General features: G+C 45.7%; 1 protein-coding gene across 1 annotated transcript; it reads left to right on the forward strand.

Moving 5' to 3' along the window:
- The first annotated feature begins 8,389 nt into the window (after positions 1 to 8,389).
- Positions 8,390 to 9,813, forward strand: LOC120028036 (ribosome biogenesis regulatory protein homolog). Its single transcript, XM_038973174.1, has one exon. It carries the CDS (start codon positions 8,390 to 8,392, stop codon positions 9,449 to 9,451), a length of 1,062 nt encoding a protein of 353 aa, XP_038829102.1. The 3' UTR covers positions 9,452 to 9,813.
- Positions 9,814 to 20,518: the final 10,705 nt, after the last annotated feature.

The following is a 20,518-nucleotide window of genomic DNA, read 5'->3' on the forward strand; positions in this document are numbered from 1 at the left end:
GCCAAGCTACAGGCATGGTGAGCAGTGGTAGAAGAGAAGGCCAAGCTACAGGCATGGTGAGCAGTGAGAGAAGAGAAGGCCAAGCTACAGGCATGGTGAGCAGTGAGAGAAGAGAAGGCCAAGCTACAGGCATGGTGAGCAGTGGGAGAAGAGAAGGCCAAGCTACAGGCATGGTGAGCAGTGGGAGAAGAGAAGGCCAAGCTACAGGCATGGTGAGCAGTGAGAGAAGAGAAGGCCAAGCTACAGGCATGGTGAGCAGTGGGAGAAGAGAAGGCCAAGCTACAGGCATGGTGAGCAGTGGGAGAAGAGAAGGCCAAGCTACAGGCATGGTGAGCAGTGGGAGAAGAGAAGGCCAAGCTACAGGCATGGTGAGCAGTGGGAGAAGAGAAGGCCAAGCTACAGGCAAATCTGTATGGTCATTCAAGGACATGCGGGTCAACCTAGAAAATCCTGCCTCAAATCAAATTGTATTTGTCACATACTTTGTAAACAACAGGTGTAGACTAAGTTTTCGCAGTTGTAAATGATAACTTGTTCTCAACTAGCCTACCTGTTTAAATAAAGGTGAAATAACAGTGAAATGCTTACTTACGGGTCCTTCCCAACAATGCAGACAGAATATTTTTTAGAAATAAAATAATAATAACACAAAGAATAAAAACACAACGAGTAATGATAACTTGGCTATCTACACAGGGTACCAGGTAATAACTTGTCTATATACACAGGGTACCAGGTAATAACTTGGCTATATACACGGGGTACCAGGTAATAACTTGGCTATATACACGGGGTACCAGGTAATAACGTGGCTATATATACAGGGTACCAGGTAATAACTTGGCTATATACGCGGGGTACCGGGTAATAACTTGGCTATATACACGGGGTACCGGGTAATAACTTGGCCATATACACGGGGTACCAGGAAATAACTTGGCTATATACATAGGGTACCAGGTAATAACGTGGCTATATACACAGGGTACCAGGACATAACTTGGCTATCTACACAGGGTACCAGGTAATAACTTGGCTATATACACGGGGTACCAGGTAATAACTTGGCTATATACACAGGGTACCAGGTAATAACTTGGCTATATACACGGGGTACCAGGTAATAACTTGGCTATATACACGGGGTATCAGGTAATAACTTGGCTATATACACGGGGTACCAGGTAATAACTTGGCTATATACACGGGGTACCAGGTAATAACTTGGCTATATACACGGGGTACCAGGTAATAACTTGGCTATATACACGGGGTACCAGGTAATAACTTGACTATATACACGGGGTACCAGGTAATAACTTGGCTATATACACGGGGTACCAGGTAATAACTTGGCTATATACACGGGGTACCAGGTAATAACTTGGCTATATACATAGGGTACCAGGTAATAACTTGGCTATATACACGGGGTACCAGGTAATAACTTGACTATATACACAGGGTACCAGGTAATAACTTGGCTATATACACGGGGTACCAGGTAATAACTTGACTATATACACGGGGTACCAGGTAATAACTTGGCTATATACACGGGGTACCAGGTAATAACTTGACTATATACACGGGGTACCAGGTAATAACTTGGCTATATACACGGGGTACCAGGTAATAACTTGGCTATATACACGGGGTACCGGGTAATAACTTGGCCATGTACACGGGGTACCAGGAAATAGCTTGGCTATATACATAAGGTACCAGGTAATAACGTGGCTATATACACAGGGTACCAGGACATAACTTGGCTATCTACACAGGGTACCAGGTAATAACTTGGCTATATACACGGAGTACCAGGTAATAACTTGACTATATACACGGGGTACCAGGTAATAACTTGGCTATATACACGGGGTACCAGGTAATAACTTGGCTATATACACGGGGTACCAGGTAATAACTTGGCTATATACACGGGGTACCAGGTAATAACTTGGCTATATACACGGGGTACCAGGTAATAACTTGGCTATATACACAGGGTATCAGGTAATAACTTGGCTATATACACGGGGTACCAGGAAATAACTTGGCCATATACACGGGGTACCAGGAAATAACTTGGCTATATACACACGAGGTATCAGGTAACAACTTGGCTATATACACAGGGTACCAGGTAAAAACGTGGCTATATACACGAGGTATCAGGTAACAGCTTGGCTATATACACAGGGTACCAGTACCAAGTCAATGTGCAGTGTAATTGAGGTAGATACTGTACATATAGGTAGGGATAAAGTGACTAGGCAACAGAATAGATAATAAACAGTAACAGCAGCGTATGTGATGAGTCAAAAGAGGTCAATGCAGATACTCCGGGTAGCTTTTGGTGAACTATTTAACTAACTATTTAGCAGTCTTATGGCTTGGATGTAGAAGCTGTTCAGGGTCTTGTTGGTTCCATCAGTATCGCTTGTCGTGAGGCAGCAGAGATAACGGTCTATGACCTGGGTGGCTGGAGTTTTTGAAAATGTGTAGGGCATTCCTCTGACACTGCCTGGTGTAGAGGTCCTGGATGGCAGGGAGCTCGGCCCCAGTGATGTACTGGGCCGTATACATTACCTTTTGTAGCGCTTTGCGGTCGGATGCCAAGCAGTTGCCATACCATTAGGTGCATTTGCCATACCAGTCAAGATGCAGCAGTAGAACTTTTTGAGGATCTGAGGGCCCATGTCAAATTTTTTCAGCCTCCTGATGGGGAAGAAGTGTTGTCGTGCCCTTTTCACAACTGTGTTGGTACTGTATGTGTGGACCTTGATAATTCCTTAGTGATGTGGACACAGGAACTTATAGCTCTAGAACTGCTCCACTACTGCCACGTCGATGTAGATGGGGGCGTGCTCCGCCCTCTGTTTCCTGTAGCCCACGATCAGCTCTTTCGTCTTGCTGACGTTGAGGGAGAGGTCACTGCCAGGTCTCTGACCTCCTCCCTGTAGGCTGTCTCATCGTCGTCAGTGATCAGGCCTACCACAGTCGTGTCGTCGGCAAACTTAATGATGGTGTTGGAGTCATGCACGGCCATGCAGTCGTGGGTGAATAGGGAGTACAGGAGTGCACTAAGCAAGCACCCCTGAAGGGCCCCCGTGTTGAGGGTCAGCGTGGCGGATGTGTTGTTGCCTACCCTCACTACCTGGGAGTGGCCCGTCAGGAAGTCCAGGATCCAGGAAGTCCAGGATCCAGTTGCAGAGGGAGGTGTTTAACCCCAGTGTCCTTAGCTTAGTGATGAGCTTGGAGGGCACTATGGTGTTGAACGCTGAGCTGTAGTCAGTGAACAGCATTCTCACATTGGTGTTCCTTTTGTCCAGATGGGAAATGTCAGTGTGGAATGCAATAGATATTGCATTATCTGTGGATCAGTTATGGGTCCCCAGATCCTCAAAAATGTCTACAGCTGCACCAAATGAAAGCATCCTGACTGGTTGCATCACCGCCTGGTATGGCAACAACTCGGCATCTGACCGTAAGGCGCTACAGAGGTTAGTGTACGGGTTAATACATCACTGGGGTCAAGCTTCCTGCCATCCAGGACCTACAGTACCAGTCAAATGTTTGGACACTCCTACTCATTCCAGGGTTTTTCTTTATTTTTACTATTTTCTACATTGTAGAATAATAGTGAAGACATCAAAACTATGAAATAACACATGGAATCATGTAGTAAGCATAAAAGTGTTATATTTTTATATATATTTTAGATTTTAGATTCTTCAAAGTAGCCACCCTTTGCCTTGATGGCAGCTTTGAGTTTATTTTATTTTTACAGGGACTGCACATTAATCAACGTTTCAGTAAAAGTGCCGGTTTTAGCCAGCCGGCTAATTTTCAACCGCAGTCCCTGGGCAGGTTATTAAAAACAATTACAATGTAGACAATCATTGAGCAGTGAGCACATGCAGAGCAACATAGGACAAGCAAGACATAGCATACAGACTGAGCAACATAGGACAAGCAAGACGTAACATACAGACAGAGCAACATAGGACAAGCAAGACGTAGCATACAGACAGAGCAACATAGGACAAGCAAGACGTAGCATACAGACAGAGCAACATAGGACAAGCAAGACGTAGCATACAGACAGAGCAACATCGAACAAAAAGCAGCAAGACAAACATATATCATATCAATGCATACACACAAACTATCTAGGTCAAATAGGGGAGAGGCGTTGTGCCGTGAGGTGTTGCTTTATCTGTTTTTTTAAACCAGGTGTGCTGTTTATTTGAGCAATATCAGATGGAAGGAAGTTCCATGCAATACTGTACGCTTTCTTGAATTTGTTTTGGATTTGGGGACTGTGAAAAGACCCCTGGTGCCATATCTGGTGGGGTAAATGTGTGTGTCAGAGCTGTGTATAAATTGACTATGCAAACAATTTGGGATTTCCAACACATTGTTTCTTATAAAAAAAGAAGGGATACAGTCAGTCTCTCCTAAACTCTTAGCCAAGAGAGACTGACTGTATAGTATTTATATCAGCCCTCTGATTACAATGAAGAGCAAAACGTGCCACTGTTCTGGGCCAGCTGCAGCTTAACTAGATATTTCCTTGTAGCACTGGACCACACGACTGGACAATAATCAAGATTAGACAAAACTAGAGCCTGCGGAACTTGCTTTGTACACTCTTGGCATTCTCTCAACCAGCTTCATGTGGTAGTGACCTGGAATGTATTTCAATTTACAGGTGTGCGTTAAAAGTTAATTTGTGGAATTTCTTTCCTTCTTAATTCGCTTGAGCCAATCAGTTGTGTTGTGACAAGATAAGGCTAGAATACCCTATTTGGTAAAAGACAAAGTCCATATTATGGCAAGAGTTTCTTCAAATGCAGTTGCAAAAACCATCAAGCGCTATGATGAAATTGGCTCTCAATGAGGACCGTCACAGGAAAGGAAGAAACCACTACTAAAGGACACCAATAAGAAGAAGAGTCTTGCTTGGGCAAAGAAACACGAGCAATGGACATTAGTGTCCGGTGGAAATCTTTCCTTGGTCTGATGAGTCCAACCTCTATGTCTTTGTGAGATGCAGAGTAGGTGAATGGATGATCTCTGCATGTGTGGTTCCCACCGTGAAGCATGGAAGAGGAAGTGTGATGGTGTGGGGGTGCTTTGCTAGTGACACTGTTGGCGATTTATTTAGAATTCAAGGCACACCTAACCAGCATGGCTACCACAGCATTCTGCAGTGATACACCATCCCATCTGATTTGCGCTTAGTGGGACTATCATTTGTTTTTCAACAGGACAATGACCCAACACACCTCCAGGCTGTGTAAGGGCTATTTGACCAAGAAGGAGTGTGATGGAGTGCTGCATCAAATGACCTGGCCTCCACAATCACCCGACCGAAACCCAATTGAGATGGTTTGGGATGAGTTGGACCACAGAGTGAAGGAAAAGTAGCCAACAAGTGCTCAGCATATGTGGGAACTCCTTCAAGACGGTTGGAAAAGCATTCCAGGTTAAGGTGGTTGAGTGAATGCCAAGAGTGTGCAAAGCTGTCATCAAGGCAAAGGGTGGCTACTTTGAAGAATCTCAAATATAAAATATACACTTTTTTGGTTACTACATGATCCCATATGTGTTATTTAATAGTTTTGATGTCTTCACTATTAACCTACAATGTAGAAAATAGTAAAAATAAAGAAAAACCCTTGAATGAGTAGGTGTGTCCAAACTTTTGACTGGTAATGTATATACAAGGCGGTGTCAGAAGGCCCCAAAAATTGTTAAAGACTCCAGTCACCCAACTCATAGACTGTTCTCTCTGCTACCTCACGGCAAGAGTCTAGGTTCAAAAGGCTCCATAACAACTTCTACCACCAAGCTATTAGACTGCTGAACAATTAATCAATGGCCACCCGGACCTTTGTTTTTACACTGCTGCTACTAGCTGTTTATTACCTATGCATAGTCACTTTACTCCAACCTACATGTACAAACTACCTCGACTAACCTGTACCTCTGCATATTGACTCGGTAATGGTACCCCCTGTATATAACCTCGTTATTGTTATGTCATTTTATTATGTTACTTTTTATTTTTTACTTTAGTTAATTTAGTAAATATTTTCTTAACTCTATTTCTTGAATTGCATTGTTGGTTAGTAAGCATTTCATGGTTACAATTTGCTCATTGAGTGCAGTCTTAGTGCCAGCATTGATTTAATGTGGTAAATAGACAGCTATAAAAAATATAGATGGAAACTCTCTTTGTAAATAGTATGGTCTACAGCTTATCATGAGGTATTCTAACTCAGGCGAACAGAACCTTAAGACTTCCTTATTAATATGAGAGATCGCACACCAGCTGTTGTTAACAAAGAGACGCACACCAGCTGTTGTTAACAAAGAGACGCACACCATCTGTTGTTAACAAAGAGACGCACACCAGCTGTTGTTAACAAAGAGACGCACACCAGCTGTTGTTAACAAAGAGACGCACACCATCTCCCCTGAGCTTCCCCGACACCACCCTTCTGTCCTGCCGATGTATAGAAAAAACATCTGTCTCTGAAGGCCTGCTATTGTTCCTGAATATCGATCGATCAGACAGTATGTATTAGGTTTCCCCATGCACGTGCATGGCGGATGGGGTGTGTTCAATACTTGGAGGCGGGGAGGAAGGGGTGAACAGAACTCTCCATCACTATGCTCTTCATGTAAAGAAGTGCTTTGGAATCCAACATTGTGGCTGAATGTCAGTATAAATGTGCTGTAGTAGTAGACTTAAGGAGCAGTTGAAATATATACAATTGTTACCCGGATGAAAATGGGGGAGGGTCAAGCTTTTTCAATTTCAGTCAGGGGGAGGGTTTAGTATTATTAATTTTTTTGTCCAGGGGAGGGTCATGTAATTTGTAATCAATTAAATGTCCTATTTGAGAATGAGTTGCTTATGATAGTATCTGGATGTGTGCCTGATGCTGCCCCTCGTCCCTGACTCTCTGCTGGGTGTGCTATATCAAGTGTGCCTAGTGTGGTCTCAATCAAATAATCCATAGCCTATACTATAGGCTATACGAAGAGCATGCTCGGAGACGGACAGGGCAAAGTTGTATTTCTAAGAAAAAGTACTTCCTTCCCGAGTGTTTGCACTGCTGGGATGGTGTATATAAAACTAGGCAACACTGCATTACACACTGCAATGGATAGGAGTTCCCAATCATGAGCCCTGGCCTACCCTGCTCTTGCTGATGTAAACCCTTTTTGTTCTGCCTAACCAATGACTGTCCTGTATATGGTGGCACTTCAGGTGGCGAGTCAAAGGCTTCATCTGAAAATAATGTTTTGTTTGTAAAGAAATAATATCTGTGCGTGCGGGCTAGGCCTACTGATGTTCAGTTTGAGAGGGAGAGCACGAAGATGAGGAGGACCAGAGGTAAGCTTGCTACTGCTATAATTGATTTTAATAAAAAAACAATGTTTCATTGCCCATAATGAAGCTATTTGTCAGATTTACTGACCTCACAATAAGCCATATTCAAGTAATTGACATAACTTACATCACTATGGAGCAGCAGCTGTTGAGGACAGCACATGAGTGTTGAAAGGAGGCTAATTTGAGAAGGTTTAATTTAAACAGTTTTCATTTTAATTTGACTTAAGGCTACTAACAACAAGTGAAGTACTTTGAAAGGCTGGTCATGGCTCACAACACCATTATCCCATAAATCCTAGACCCATTCCAATTTGCAAACCGCCCCAACAAATCCACAGATGATGCAATCCCATTAACATCGACAGGGCTGTAGCAGGTTGAGAGTTTCATGTTCCTTGGTGTCCACATCACCAACAAACTATCATGGTCCGAACACACCAAGACAGTCGTGAAGAGGGATCGACAAAGTCTATTCCCCCTCCGCAGTCTGAAAATATTTGGCATAGGTCCTCAGAGCCTCAAAAGGTTCTACGGCTGCACCATCGAGAGCATTCTGAAGGGTTGCATGACTGCCTGGTATGGCAACTTATCGGCCTCCGACCGCAAGGCACTACAGAGGGTAGTACATCACTCCTGAACAGCTAATCAAATGGCTACCCAGACCACTTGCATTGTCCCCCCTCCCTTTTACGCTACTGCTACTCTCTGTTTATTATCTATGCATAGTCACTTTAACTCTACCTACACATTGACTCTGTACTCTGACTCTGAACAAAGTATTAACTTTGTTCAAATGAGACTGGATTTTAAAAAAACATCATAAATTCTAATCATGGCAACAAGAAAAGTAAGACAATGGCTCCACCGCATGGACATGAGGAATTCATTTTCGAATGGAGACATTTTAACCCGGAAATAAAATTAGTGACCTTTCACGTGACATGAAACACACGTATGTCGGACATGCTTCCAAAAATGGCTGCGTGCAGTATAGAAGACGTGCTTGCTAAAGCTGAACAAGATGAGGCTGAAAAACTCAAAAGTATCACCGTTCAAAAAGAACTGGACCTTGAGTTTGACATCGGAAACCTGGTCGCATACGACAAGAACCGTATTGACATTCGACAGTTCCGTGAACAGAAGAAAGACGATTTCCTGCGCTCGCTAGCTCGTGACAACACGCAGCTCCTGATCAACGAGATATGGAAGCATCCCACAGAGAGAGTAGAGGAGGTAATCGTAGTCAAACTACCCGAGCCGACCACTGCACTGCCGAGAGAGAAGCCCCCACCGAAGCCCAGGCCTCCAACCAAATGGGAGGAATTCGCCAAACTGAAGGGGATCCAAAAGAAGAAGAAAACGAACCTGGTATGGGACGATGTTGCCAAAGAGTGGAAGCGGCGTTGGGGCTACAAGCGTGTTAATGATGGCACGAAAGAGTGGCTGATTGAGGTCCCCGAAACAGCCGACCCCAACGAGGACCAATTTGCCAAACGGAACAAAGCCAAGAAGGAGAAGGTTGCAAAAAACGAGTTGCATCGCCTGAGGAACATAGCCAGGGCACAGAAGATCAAAGTACCAGGTGTTGGACTCACACCGACCGCGCAGCAATCCACAACTGACCTGATTAGGGCTGTCAATGTGGCCAAGGTATCCACAGCGTCCGCAGGTAAATTCCAAGACCGCCTACCGAAGGAGAAAGCTCCCAGAAACACCGGGAAGAAGAGGAAATTCCAGCCTGTCATCGGTAACTTTTCCAATGAAAAGCAGAGGCAGCTGGATCTGCTCAAAGTGATGGACAGTAAGAAACCTCGTCTAGACGTCAACAAAGCTGTAAACAAACAAATGCGAGAGGATGACCGAGAGGAGTCTGCAGCGAAATTTAGGAAGGGGGGGAAGAAGGGACGCAAGGGTGGTAATTTCTCTGGAAAGGGAAAGGGTGGGAGTGGAAAGGGTAAAGGAGGAGGTTCCAAAGGAAGAGCAGGGGGTAAAGGTCAAGGACCACCTGGAGGTAAAAAAGGAGCTGGGAAACGCTAAAGGGGAACATTTGAAACGTTGTATGTCATACATCACAAGAGCCTTGTCTGAGATGTATTAGACTGCACAGTATGAATTGCCTGCTTCATTATGTTTCCCACCTGCATGTCGTCATGTTGCTGGGAGTGATGTGTCCCTGAGCTGTCTCCCCTTAATGCAGGTCAGGTGCAATAGGAGGGAGGGGCTTCTGTCCCGTCATGCAAATTGTAAATAGATCACCCATGACATTGTGTAAAAATGGTATATGGTGTTGATTTGCCTTGTGTCCACAATTTGTTGTATATTTCTCAATGCAATGTGTAACTTTTGGGTACAGAGTTATGTTTGATATTTTTCAACACAATTAAAATCAACTTCATAAAGATGGTGTTTTTTTGTGTGATTTATCAGAAAGTACATTGTACTTTCACTGAGCACAATGGCAAATCAAATGTTATTTGTTACATGTGCCGAATACAAGTGTAGACTTTACCGTGAAATGCTTACTGATGAGCTCTACCAACAATGCAGTTAAAAGTATGTAAATACGCAAATAGATAATACTAAAAAAAGTACCAAGATAAAGTTACAAGGCTATATACAAGGAAGTTCACAACTTCCATGTGCTCCAGCTACAGACTGTAATGCCACATGAGTTTGAGTTTATTTTTACAGGGACTGCACATTAATCAACGTTTCAGTAAAAGTGATGGTTTTAGTCAGCCAGCTCATTTTCAACTGCAGTCCCTGGGCAGGTTATTAAAAACAATGCCAGTACAGACAAATGAGGAGCAGTGAGCCCTTGCAGAGCGACATAGGACAAGCAACACGTAGCGCACAGACAGAGCAATAGCACAGAAAGCAACTAAACAAATCTATGTATCAGGTTTTTCCCTGCACGTGTATAACAGACATGACAGCTGGGGTGTGTGTGCAACACTTTGGGTCAGAGGGGTGAACAGAACTCTCCTTCACTATGCTCCTATATAGGAATGCTTTGGAATCCAACATTGTGGCTGAAAGTAGGAATGTGCTATAGTAGAAGACTGCCTCAGTCAAGTCAAGCAATAAGAGCCAGATGGAATCAGCAGAGGTCTGCCCCAAAATTCTACAAAATGCTGTAAAGTTATTGATAAGAAACAGTTTCCTGGACACAGATAAAGCCTACTCCTACACTGACCCTGTTTAGTAGTGTCATATGATGATATAAACAGAGAGCCTGTCTACCTGTCTGTCTGTGTCTCATGCATTGCATGTAGGCCTAATGACCAAGAATAGAGATGTTTCCTATAAACACACAGTAGGTCTAAAGGAGGTAGGCCTGCTAATCAGATTAGCTGTGCTGGTGGTTATATAAAACAGGCGTTTGGCCCCAGAGAAACAGGCAGCCCAGCACACTGAACACAGCACACTGAACTGGCCTTCTCAGGTCAGCTTTCCATTCACCTGGCCAGGACGTTACACCTGGACACAACAATAACCTTGCCAGGACGTTACACCTGGACACAACAATAACCTTGCCAGGACGTTACACCTGGACACAACAATAACCTTGCCAGGACGTTACACCTGGACACACCAATCAAGAAGAGACACACACAGAAAAAAACAGCCATGCGAGCCTGGGATTTTGCCTTGCAGCGATCTGAAACTTGGGACACTGCTGTGTATGCATACAAGTCGCAAGAGGCTACTGAGGGGAGAACGGTTCATAATAATGGCCGGAACGGAGAAAATGGAATGGCATCAGACACCTGGAAACCATGTGTTTTATGTTTTTGATACCATTCCAACTATTCCCCTCCAGTCATTAACACGAGCCCGTTCTCCCCAATTAAGGTGCCACCAACCTCCTGTGATACTATATATCTGTCTTGTTACCTGAGCATTTATTTAAGATGCATTTCCTGATCTATCCACTAGATGGTGGTAAAGCGCAGCTACAAGCCCCAGATGAACTGAAGCTGACCCGGGGTGAGGTCATCCTGGTTCTGTGTAAAGATGAGGAGGCCCGGTGGTTTGGGCGGTTGCAGAATGGACAACAGGGATACGTCCCCACCTCGCATGTCGTGGATCTGAGCCACCAGGTTAGTGGCTAGTGGAAATTATAAACTGGCGGGTTCGAGCCCTGAATGCTGATTGGCTGAAAGCCGTGGTATATCAGACCGTATACCATGGGTATGACAAAACATTTATTTTACTGCTCTAATTACGTTGGTAACCAGTTTATAATAGCAACAAGGCACCTCAGGGGGTTGTGATATATGACCAATATACCACGGCTAAGGGCTGTGTCCAGGCACTCCACGTTGCGTCGTGTGAATGAATAGCCCTTAGCCGTGGATATTGGTCATATACCACACCCCCTCGGGTCTTATTGTTTAATTGTGTTATGTTAGGTAAAAGCAACGTTCCATCTCTGAGTGTGCAACAAGATATTCTATTTACTTGGCTGGGACAAAAATCTGCCCTAGCATTGCTCGCAGAGATAAGATTGTCCACCCCTGCTATTTATAAAGAATAGCTCTGCTGACTTAGAGAACAGTATGGCAGGTTAGAATAGCCTCTTTAGCTGCCTACCTGAGGTTCGTGACAGGACAGAGGGATAGCAGGAGAGAAGAGTCACAGCAGTAATCCCACCCGTTCACTGACACACCTCTGTTTGTGTTCTCAGGATGATGAGCCAGCTAACGATGTCTGCTGCTTAGCAAGACGGGGTTCAGCTCAGGCCACGTATGCAGGTGTTACTGGGTGAGTACATCGCGCCCAAAACACACACAGATATACACATATACACACACACAATCCTATCCTCAATCAAACCCCCCTCCACAAGTGTGTGTACACAACACATACACACACACCCCAGCAGCTGCTCCCCCCACACACACACCCCTCACCCTTTTCCACCCCCTCCCACTCCCACTCCACTCCGCCCAGAACAGGTGGCCCCTCTCTCATCCCTCATTAGTTGACAAAGCACAGAGATTAAGACCCCCCCACCACCACCCCTATCTCCCTCTGATCAATTCCCTCTCACTGTACTGCTGTTCCCTCACACAACACAGTGGGGGCACAGTCACAGCCATAGGTTCAGGGGGGTGATGAGGGATCCCTCTTTCCCTCTAAAAGTATTGTGTTTCATAATGTCAAACAGTGAAACAGAACTGCCTGTATAATCTGACTGAAATGCCCACAGTGAGCTAGGAAATGTAAGCAGACAATTGTTGGATGCTGTTTCAGATATTATCTAAGATCATACATTTGACTTATCCCAGTATGTGGGCATGTAACTTGGCCCCACCTTACGTGTGTGTGGAGGTGAACCTTGTTCCTTGAGCTGTGAAAACTTGCACACACACACAATCACACACATACAAATGCACACAAACACACACTCTGAGCGAACCCTCTGAACAGCCCTGTGCTTGTCTTGTCTGTGTGGAACGCTGGAATTTGGGTCAGCGGTAATAAACAAGTCCTTTGTGTTTGTTGTGTCCGTGTTGTCCCCCAGCGCAACCCAGGCTCTCCGCAGAGCCAGCAGAGCAGCAGCAGGAGGGGGGCCAGAGGAGACCGAGGGGAAGAGAGAGGGCCCCATCCTGATACTGAAGTCCAGGATCTGTCTCCCTAACAGGCAGCCCCAGCCCCAGCCCCAACCCTAGCCCCAAACCCTAGCCCCATCCCCAGCCCCATCCCCAACCCCAATTCCCACCCACATCCCCAACCCCAATACCAGCCCCAATCCCCAGCCTCATCCCCAGCCCTGATGGGGCCAGGTAGGGTTGCAATAGTTACAGCACTGTTGCTAGTCTACAGTTGGTCCTCTGGCTGCATCATTTAAGAGCTGGAGTGAGGTTAACTACTTCCCTGCCTCTTCTGTAAAGTGTTCAAGAAAGATCAATCATGTATATAAAGCTTCCGTGATTAAGATGTGACATTAAGCAAGACATAAATTGAGGGGTTGAAAAAGGGGGGGAAGTATTTTATTAATAATCAAAGAGGAATAAGATTTATGACTATATTTTATAAAGCTAACTGTGTTTACTTTAGCCAAATAATGTTCCAAGAGTCTACCTGTGCTTTTCTGTTCCATGTTGTCATCCTTATTATGCTGTATTCTTTATTTAGCAACTACGACATTCCAAAGCAACATGCACTCAATCATTGATATATTTTATTTTGACTATAAATTGTTCAACTGTAATTTGTGTGAAACCCAACATCAGCCAGGAATGTATTTTTCATAAAAATCATCAAACGATGCTTTACACTCATGCCAATGGAAATGGCATCATTATTGTGAAGGTTGCCCGGGCAACGGTAAAACAGCTCTCTCGCTGGACTCCACACAGAATGTATCCTTTGGAAGGACTAAAAGTCAAACTCTCTAATCCTAATCCTAACCTTGACCTATATCAGATTTAGACGCCCCGTCCACCAGCCCAGTGATGTGTCTTTTGATCAATTGGGATCTGTGCCATGTAAGGATCTATTCTAACAGGGACCATCTCCCTGCCTAATATGTGAATCTACACATATCTTGAACCTAAAAAGGTTATTTGGATGTCCCCATAGGAGAACCTGTTACAGAGTAGTTGATAGGTAATCGACTAGCTGGGCTGTTCCCCGGACCCGTATGTAGGGATTTGTGGGTAACAGGTTGGCTATTGAACATTTGTGTCTGTCTTTATTCTTTTATCTAACATACCATACAGAAACATGGTATCAGAAGTGGCTCGAAAACCACACGTGTTATTTTTGTAGCTAAGCACAGTATAGGCGCAGTTATGTTCCATATGCGAACACACGCCGTTGTTTACTGCTAACGTTAGTCACACCCGTGATCAACTCGTTGTTAGCTGGCTAGCTAGCATCACTACCTACCTCGATGGCAAAGACATCTCCTATTCCATCGCTATGGCAGCGAACATTCCACCACCAAGACCCATGGTTCTCACAGGGGACTGGAATACTAATTTGGCAACTCTGAGGAGCTTAATGGGCAGCAAGCACATCTACAGGCACAATCTCACCCTCACAGCATGACAACAGGGTGATGCAAACGCCATACTGAATGCATTGGAGAATTCGTTTTTTCTTTTTAAGCTGGAAACAAGAAGATATTGAGTCAGTACTATCTGAAACTTGTGAATACGGGCGATTGAAAGATGAACTGATTTGTAACAAAATAGTACTTGGGATTGCAAACGAGGACACGCGCCGGTGTCTACTAAGAGAGAAAGGCTTAACATTAGTTACTGCTATTGAAATGTGCCGCACTGCAGAGTCACTGACATGGGAATGAGAGCAATGGAAATGGAAACCCCACGCACTGACGTTGATACTGTTCAGCTGTTGCCAGGCAAACATTCAGACAAAACCAATCGAGGCAGAGCAATTCACCACGAACGGCGAACACAGACTGCCCCAGAGCATGCAAATACTGTGGAAATGCTCATGCAAGAGGCAAAGAGCACTGCCCTGCCTACGGCAAACCACGCAGAGCTTGTGGAACTAATAATCACTTTACAAAAGTATATCTCAAAAGAAGGGTGAGTGATGGCTGTACACTCAAGAGGTAAGAAATGGTTTGTGACACTACGATTACACAACAAGCTGCAACATTGTCAACTGGATTCCGGTGCTACGTACAATGTAATGAGCTACAAAGACAAAATATATCTGGCACCTGACACACGTCTCTTGCCCAGCGATACTAGACTAAAGCTGTACTCAGGAGAGCTAATGAGCTCTATGGGCATCTTTGAGACCGAAAGTGTTAGTCGTGGACATAAACACAAGCTGCAGTTCACCGTACCAAATGACCTGCACATGGTGGAGCATGTCCAGCATGGACCCCTGTCCAAAGTACAACTACTCAGCAGATATGACAATGTATTCAACGTGCCCATTGAATGAGTACCTGGGGAGGTACACTTTGAATTGGATGAGAGCGTCACTCCAGTCCAGTGTGCTCCTCGCAATGTGCCCATTGCAATGAAAATGGCTGTGATGGACAAGTATGAGGCCGATGGCCACATGACATCTGTGACTGAACCAACTGACTGGATCAGCAATATGGTCGTAGTGAAAAAGCCAGAGAAGCTGAGAGTCTGCATCGACCCAAAACATCTGATCCAAGCACTGAAACGCTCCCACTACATCATGCCGACACTGGAGGATGTCCTCTACAAGCTTCCCAAGGCCAGGATTTTCACCTTGGTGGATGCCCAAGATGCATTCCTGCAATGTAAGCTGGATGAAGAAAGCAGCTTCATGATTACCTTCTGGACCCCCTGGGGTCGGAAACGCTGACTCAAGCTCCCGTTTGGTGTCTCCGAGGCGCCTGAGGTATACCAACGCAAGCAGCACGAGTTACTGGCTGGGCATTGAACCCATCGCCGATGATGTCCTGATCGTAGGCTGTGGTGAAACAGACAAAGAAGCAGAACGCGACCACGATGTGAAGCTCCTGGCACTGATGGAGCGCTGCCGATCAGTTAAGCTTCGTCTTGGCCTGAAGAAGCTGCAGTTCAAGGTGAAAGACGTCCACTTCCATGGCCACATTCTCTCAGCCAAAAGCCTGAAGCCGGACCTAGACAAAGTCAAAGCGATCGTCGACATGCCAAACCCGTCTGATGCAAAAGGAGTGCAGCGTTTCATCGGCTTTGCAAACTATCTTGCAAAGTTCATGCCACACCTATCAGCAGTCTGTGAGCCTCTGCACCGGCTGTTGGACAAAGACACACCATGGCACTGGCTATTCAAGCACGAGGCCGCAGTGCAGGAGATGAAATCTCTGGCTTCATCCATGCCAGTGTTGCGTTACTACAATGTTACGAAACCTGTCACAATCTAGAAACCTGTCACAATCCAGAGTGACTCCAGCCAAAGTGAACTTGGATGCTGCCTTATTCAGGAAGGCCAGCCCATTGTGTTTGACTCGAGAGCGCTCACCCCCACCAAACAAAACTATGCACAAATTGAGAAAGAGTGCCTCAGCATCGTCTTCTATCACTACTTATATGGTCAAGAGCTGTTCACCGCTGAAACTGACCACAAACCACTCATTGCCATATTCAGTAAACCTCTCCTCAACGCGCCCAAGAGGCTTCAAGGCATGCTCCTGACTCTGTAAAACTATAGCCTGTAGGTCATCTACAAGCTGGGACCAGAGATGTACTGTACATCAGCGACACACTGAGCAGGGCAACAGCACAATGTACAGGCAGAGGCATTGCCTGTCAGTGACATGACATCTGTTCGCTACAGCAGGAACAACAAAAGGTTCAACAGATCAATCAGGAAGACTACTTGAACATCACAGATCACCGCCTAGCCCAGATCAGGGCTGGACAAACACCTTACAGTCGCTGAAGTCAGTCGCTCATACACTCCAGTCACGTTGGAGGTGACGCATGCTACCGCCAGGCTCGTGAAACATTATACTGGCCAAACATGCAAGCAGAAATGAAAGACTGTCAGAAGCTGTACCACATGCAACGAGTACGCTCATGAACAGCAAAAGGAAACCATGATGTCGCACGAACTGCCCACAAGGGCCTGGCAGATCGCCAGCATGGACTTAATCAGCCTCAGACAAAAGGACTATTTTCTCATCGTTGATCACTACTCTGACTTTTGGGAAATTGAACTGCTCCCTGACTTGTCTGCAGAGACGGTCATAAAGCGCTGCAAGACACAATTTGCAAGGCAATGTCAGCCTGACAAGGTCATCACGGATAATGACCCAGAGTTCATTGCACAGTTCAAGTGTTTTGCCTCAGAATGGGAGTTTGACCACTTGACCTCCTGTCCAAGGCACCCAAAGGCAAATGGCAAGGCAGTCAACTGTCAAGATTGCAAAAAACCTGTTACCCTTGGCCTTGCGTGACAGCAACGACCCCTGATAAAAACCTGTTACCCAAGGACTTGCGTGATAGCAACAACCCCTGATAAAAACCTGTTACCCAAGGCCGTGTGTGACAGAAACGACCCCTGATAAAAACCTGTTACCCAAGGCCTTGCGTGATAGCAACAACCCCTGATAAAAACCTGTTACCCAAGGCCGTGTGTGACAGAAACGACCCCTGATAAAAACCTGTTACCCAAGGCCTTGCGTGATAGCAACAACCCCTGATAAAAACCTGTTACCCAAGGCCGTGTGTGACAGAAACGACCCCTGATAAAAACCTGTTACCCAAGGCCGTGTGTGACAGCAACGACCCCTGATAAAAACCTGTTACCCAAGGCCTTGCGTGACAGAAACGACCCCTGATAAAAACCTGTTCCCCAAGGCCGTGTGTGACAGCAACGACCCCTGATAAAAACCTGTTACCCAAGGCCGTGTGTGACAGAAACGACCCCTGATAAAAACCTGTTCCCCAAGGCCGTGTGTGACAGCAATGACACCTGGAAAACCATCTTACAGTGGAAGAACACACCCACCGAAAACATGGACAGCAGCCCAGCGCAACGCCTTCTGTCCAGACGTCTGAGGACTACCATCCCATAGCCAACAAGGTACTTGAGCCCTGTGTCACGGTTGGCGTCACGGACAAACTGTGCCACAGAAAGCAGCTCGCTAAGGTATTCTATGACTGAACTGCTCGAGACCTACCGGTGGGTAAAACAATAAGGATGAAACTGCTGCCAGGAGACAACACATGACTTTGGTAGCTGGGCACGTGCCTACAGCGAGTTGACCCACGTTCTTACCTGGTGGATGTCGGTGGCTCCCTCTATCGTTGCAATCGGGTGGATCTGTGCATAGCAGAGCAGACAACAAACCAGAACACACCATACACTCACCTAGATGAGCTGGATCACAGTCCAGGCCTAACGGCAAGAGGCGCAAAATTGAGACATGAGCCAACTGAGGGGGACCCCACCAAGCTCTCCAGCTTGTGGTCCTAATCCTACCCACCAGAGCCCATACTTACTCACCGTGGGTCGGCTATGTAAGCCACCGGAAAGGCTTACTCTGTAAGCAAGGGACTGTGTTAACTTGTCCTCTGTTATAAAAATACAAAAAAGAGAGAAAGACGACGACTGAAGTAAAAAGAAAATGTAATGTATTTTCATTTGTTATGACTTGACTGTTAAGAACTTAATGTTGTGCAGTTATTTTTGCACTTTCTATTGAAAAATATGATGTTACAGAGTCTAGTTGATAGGTAGTCTGGGCGGTTCCCCTGACCCCATATGTAGGGACGTGTACAATACTTGAACATGACTATGAACTTGACATTAGTGTCTGTCTTTATTCTTTAATATAACACATCATACAGAAACAGAACCCTTTGAAGAACACTTTTTGGTTCCATGTAGAACTCTTTTGGGTTCCATGTAGAACCCTTTCCACAGAGGGTTCCACATGGAACCCAAAAGGATTTTACCTGGAACCAAAAAGGGTTCTCGTATGGGGACAGCCAAAGAACCATTTTGGAACCTTTTTTTCTAAGAATGTATGGCTAGATACTGAATCTAATGGCACTATCAAGCAGTAGTGCTAACTTGGGGGAATGCTTGTCAACGTGCCCTTGAGCAGGTCATTGACCCTGGATGCTTCTGTGTGTCACTCTGAATGGGAATCTGTTGGATGACTGGTATGATGTAGTTGTTGAGCGGCTTCACTGCAAGTATATTGTATGTTTCGGATATTCAATAAATAAATAAAAATATTTAAACAAAACTTGTGTGAATGCTGGTTAACAAGGTAGACATTTGAAAAGCCATAAGCCATTCTGTAACCAGTTGTATGGTCAGTTTAAACCCCTGTGTTGTTCAGATGGAGGCAGAAACGGTGTAAGAACAACATCTTGATCTTCACAATTGGGTGTTCACTCACAAATCTTCCTAATTTCTTAGTATGTGATGTAGAATGTTTGATGCTGGAGGCCCCGTAGGATGTTTGATGCTGGAGGCCCCGTAGGATGTTTGATGCTGGAGGCCCCGTAGGTTGTTTGATGCTGGAGGCCCCGTAGGATGTTTGATGCTGGAGGCCCCGTAGGATGTTTGATGCTGGAGGCCCCGTAGGATGTTTGATGCTGGAGGCCCCGTAGGTTGTTTGATGCTGGAGGCCCCGTAGGTTGTTTGATGCTGGAGGCCCCGTAGGATGTTTGATGCTGGAGGCCCCGTAGGATGTTTGATGCTGGAGGCCCCGTAGGTTGTTTGATGCTGGAGGCCCCGTAGGATGTTTGATGCTGGAGGCCCCGTAGGTTGTTTGATGCTGGAGGCCCCGTAGGTTGTTTGATGCTGGAGGCCCCGTAGGATGTTTGATGCTGGAGGCCCCGTAGGTTGTTTGATGCTGGAGGCCCCGTAGGATGTTTGATGCTGGAGGCCCCGTAGGATGTTTGATGCTGGAAGCCCCGTAGGATGTTTGATGCTGGAGGCCCCGTAGATTGTTTGATGCTGGAGGCCCACCACAGCCTTGCTATCAGGATTATTGTGGATGTGGTTGATATCCAGGGGTGACAGTGTGCCTTTGTTATGTGTCCCACTGGTCCTCCCTCACCTGACAGAGGCCCCACTCTTATGGGACCTGGGGGGGGTTCTCTCCCATCCTCACCTGTGGAGCAACAGATGCTATACAGGACAGTAATGAGCCTGCCCCACCCCGGGTGAACAGAGTCTGTACCCCTCATACACTCTGTCTTCCCTGCTCATTCAACCAGGGCCCCTTGACACCCCAAGCCCTATTCATGATATTAATAAACACACACAGACCCCTCATTATGTATCTGTTGTTTGTAGGCAAAAATGTGTAGTCAGGCAGTAGGCTCCACTAGCATATCATGTACTTGTGTTCGTATGTGAGCCTGTTTAACCTCACAGCAGAGACACACACAGGGAGAGTGGAAACTAGGACCTATTTACAGCAGAAAGGCCAGGTTCCAAAACATACACATACACACCCAGTGCATACATTTACACACACATTGGTTTTCCCGCCTAAAGTGCCCTGTCCACTCAGTGGTGTGCTGTGCTGTGTGTTCAGGGGGAGACTAACATGGTGCCTGCCAGATGACTGCCCTGTCAGTGCTATAATGGTTGCCATCTGCTGTCTGGCATACACAAAGGTTGGCA

The sequence above is a fragment of the Salvelinus namaycush genome, chromosome 33 (assembly GCF_016432855.1).
Source record: "Salvelinus namaycush isolate Seneca chromosome 33, SaNama_1.0, whole genome shotgun sequence".
NCBI classification, from domain to species: Eukaryota; Metazoa; Chordata; class Actinopteri; order Salmoniformes; family Salmonidae; genus Salvelinus; species Salvelinus namaycush.

Coding starts and splice junctions, on each gene's coding strand:
- LOC120028036 (XM_038973174.1), top strand. CDS start 8,390: ATGGCTGCGTGCAGTATAGAAGACGTGCTTGCTAAAGCTGAACAAGAT.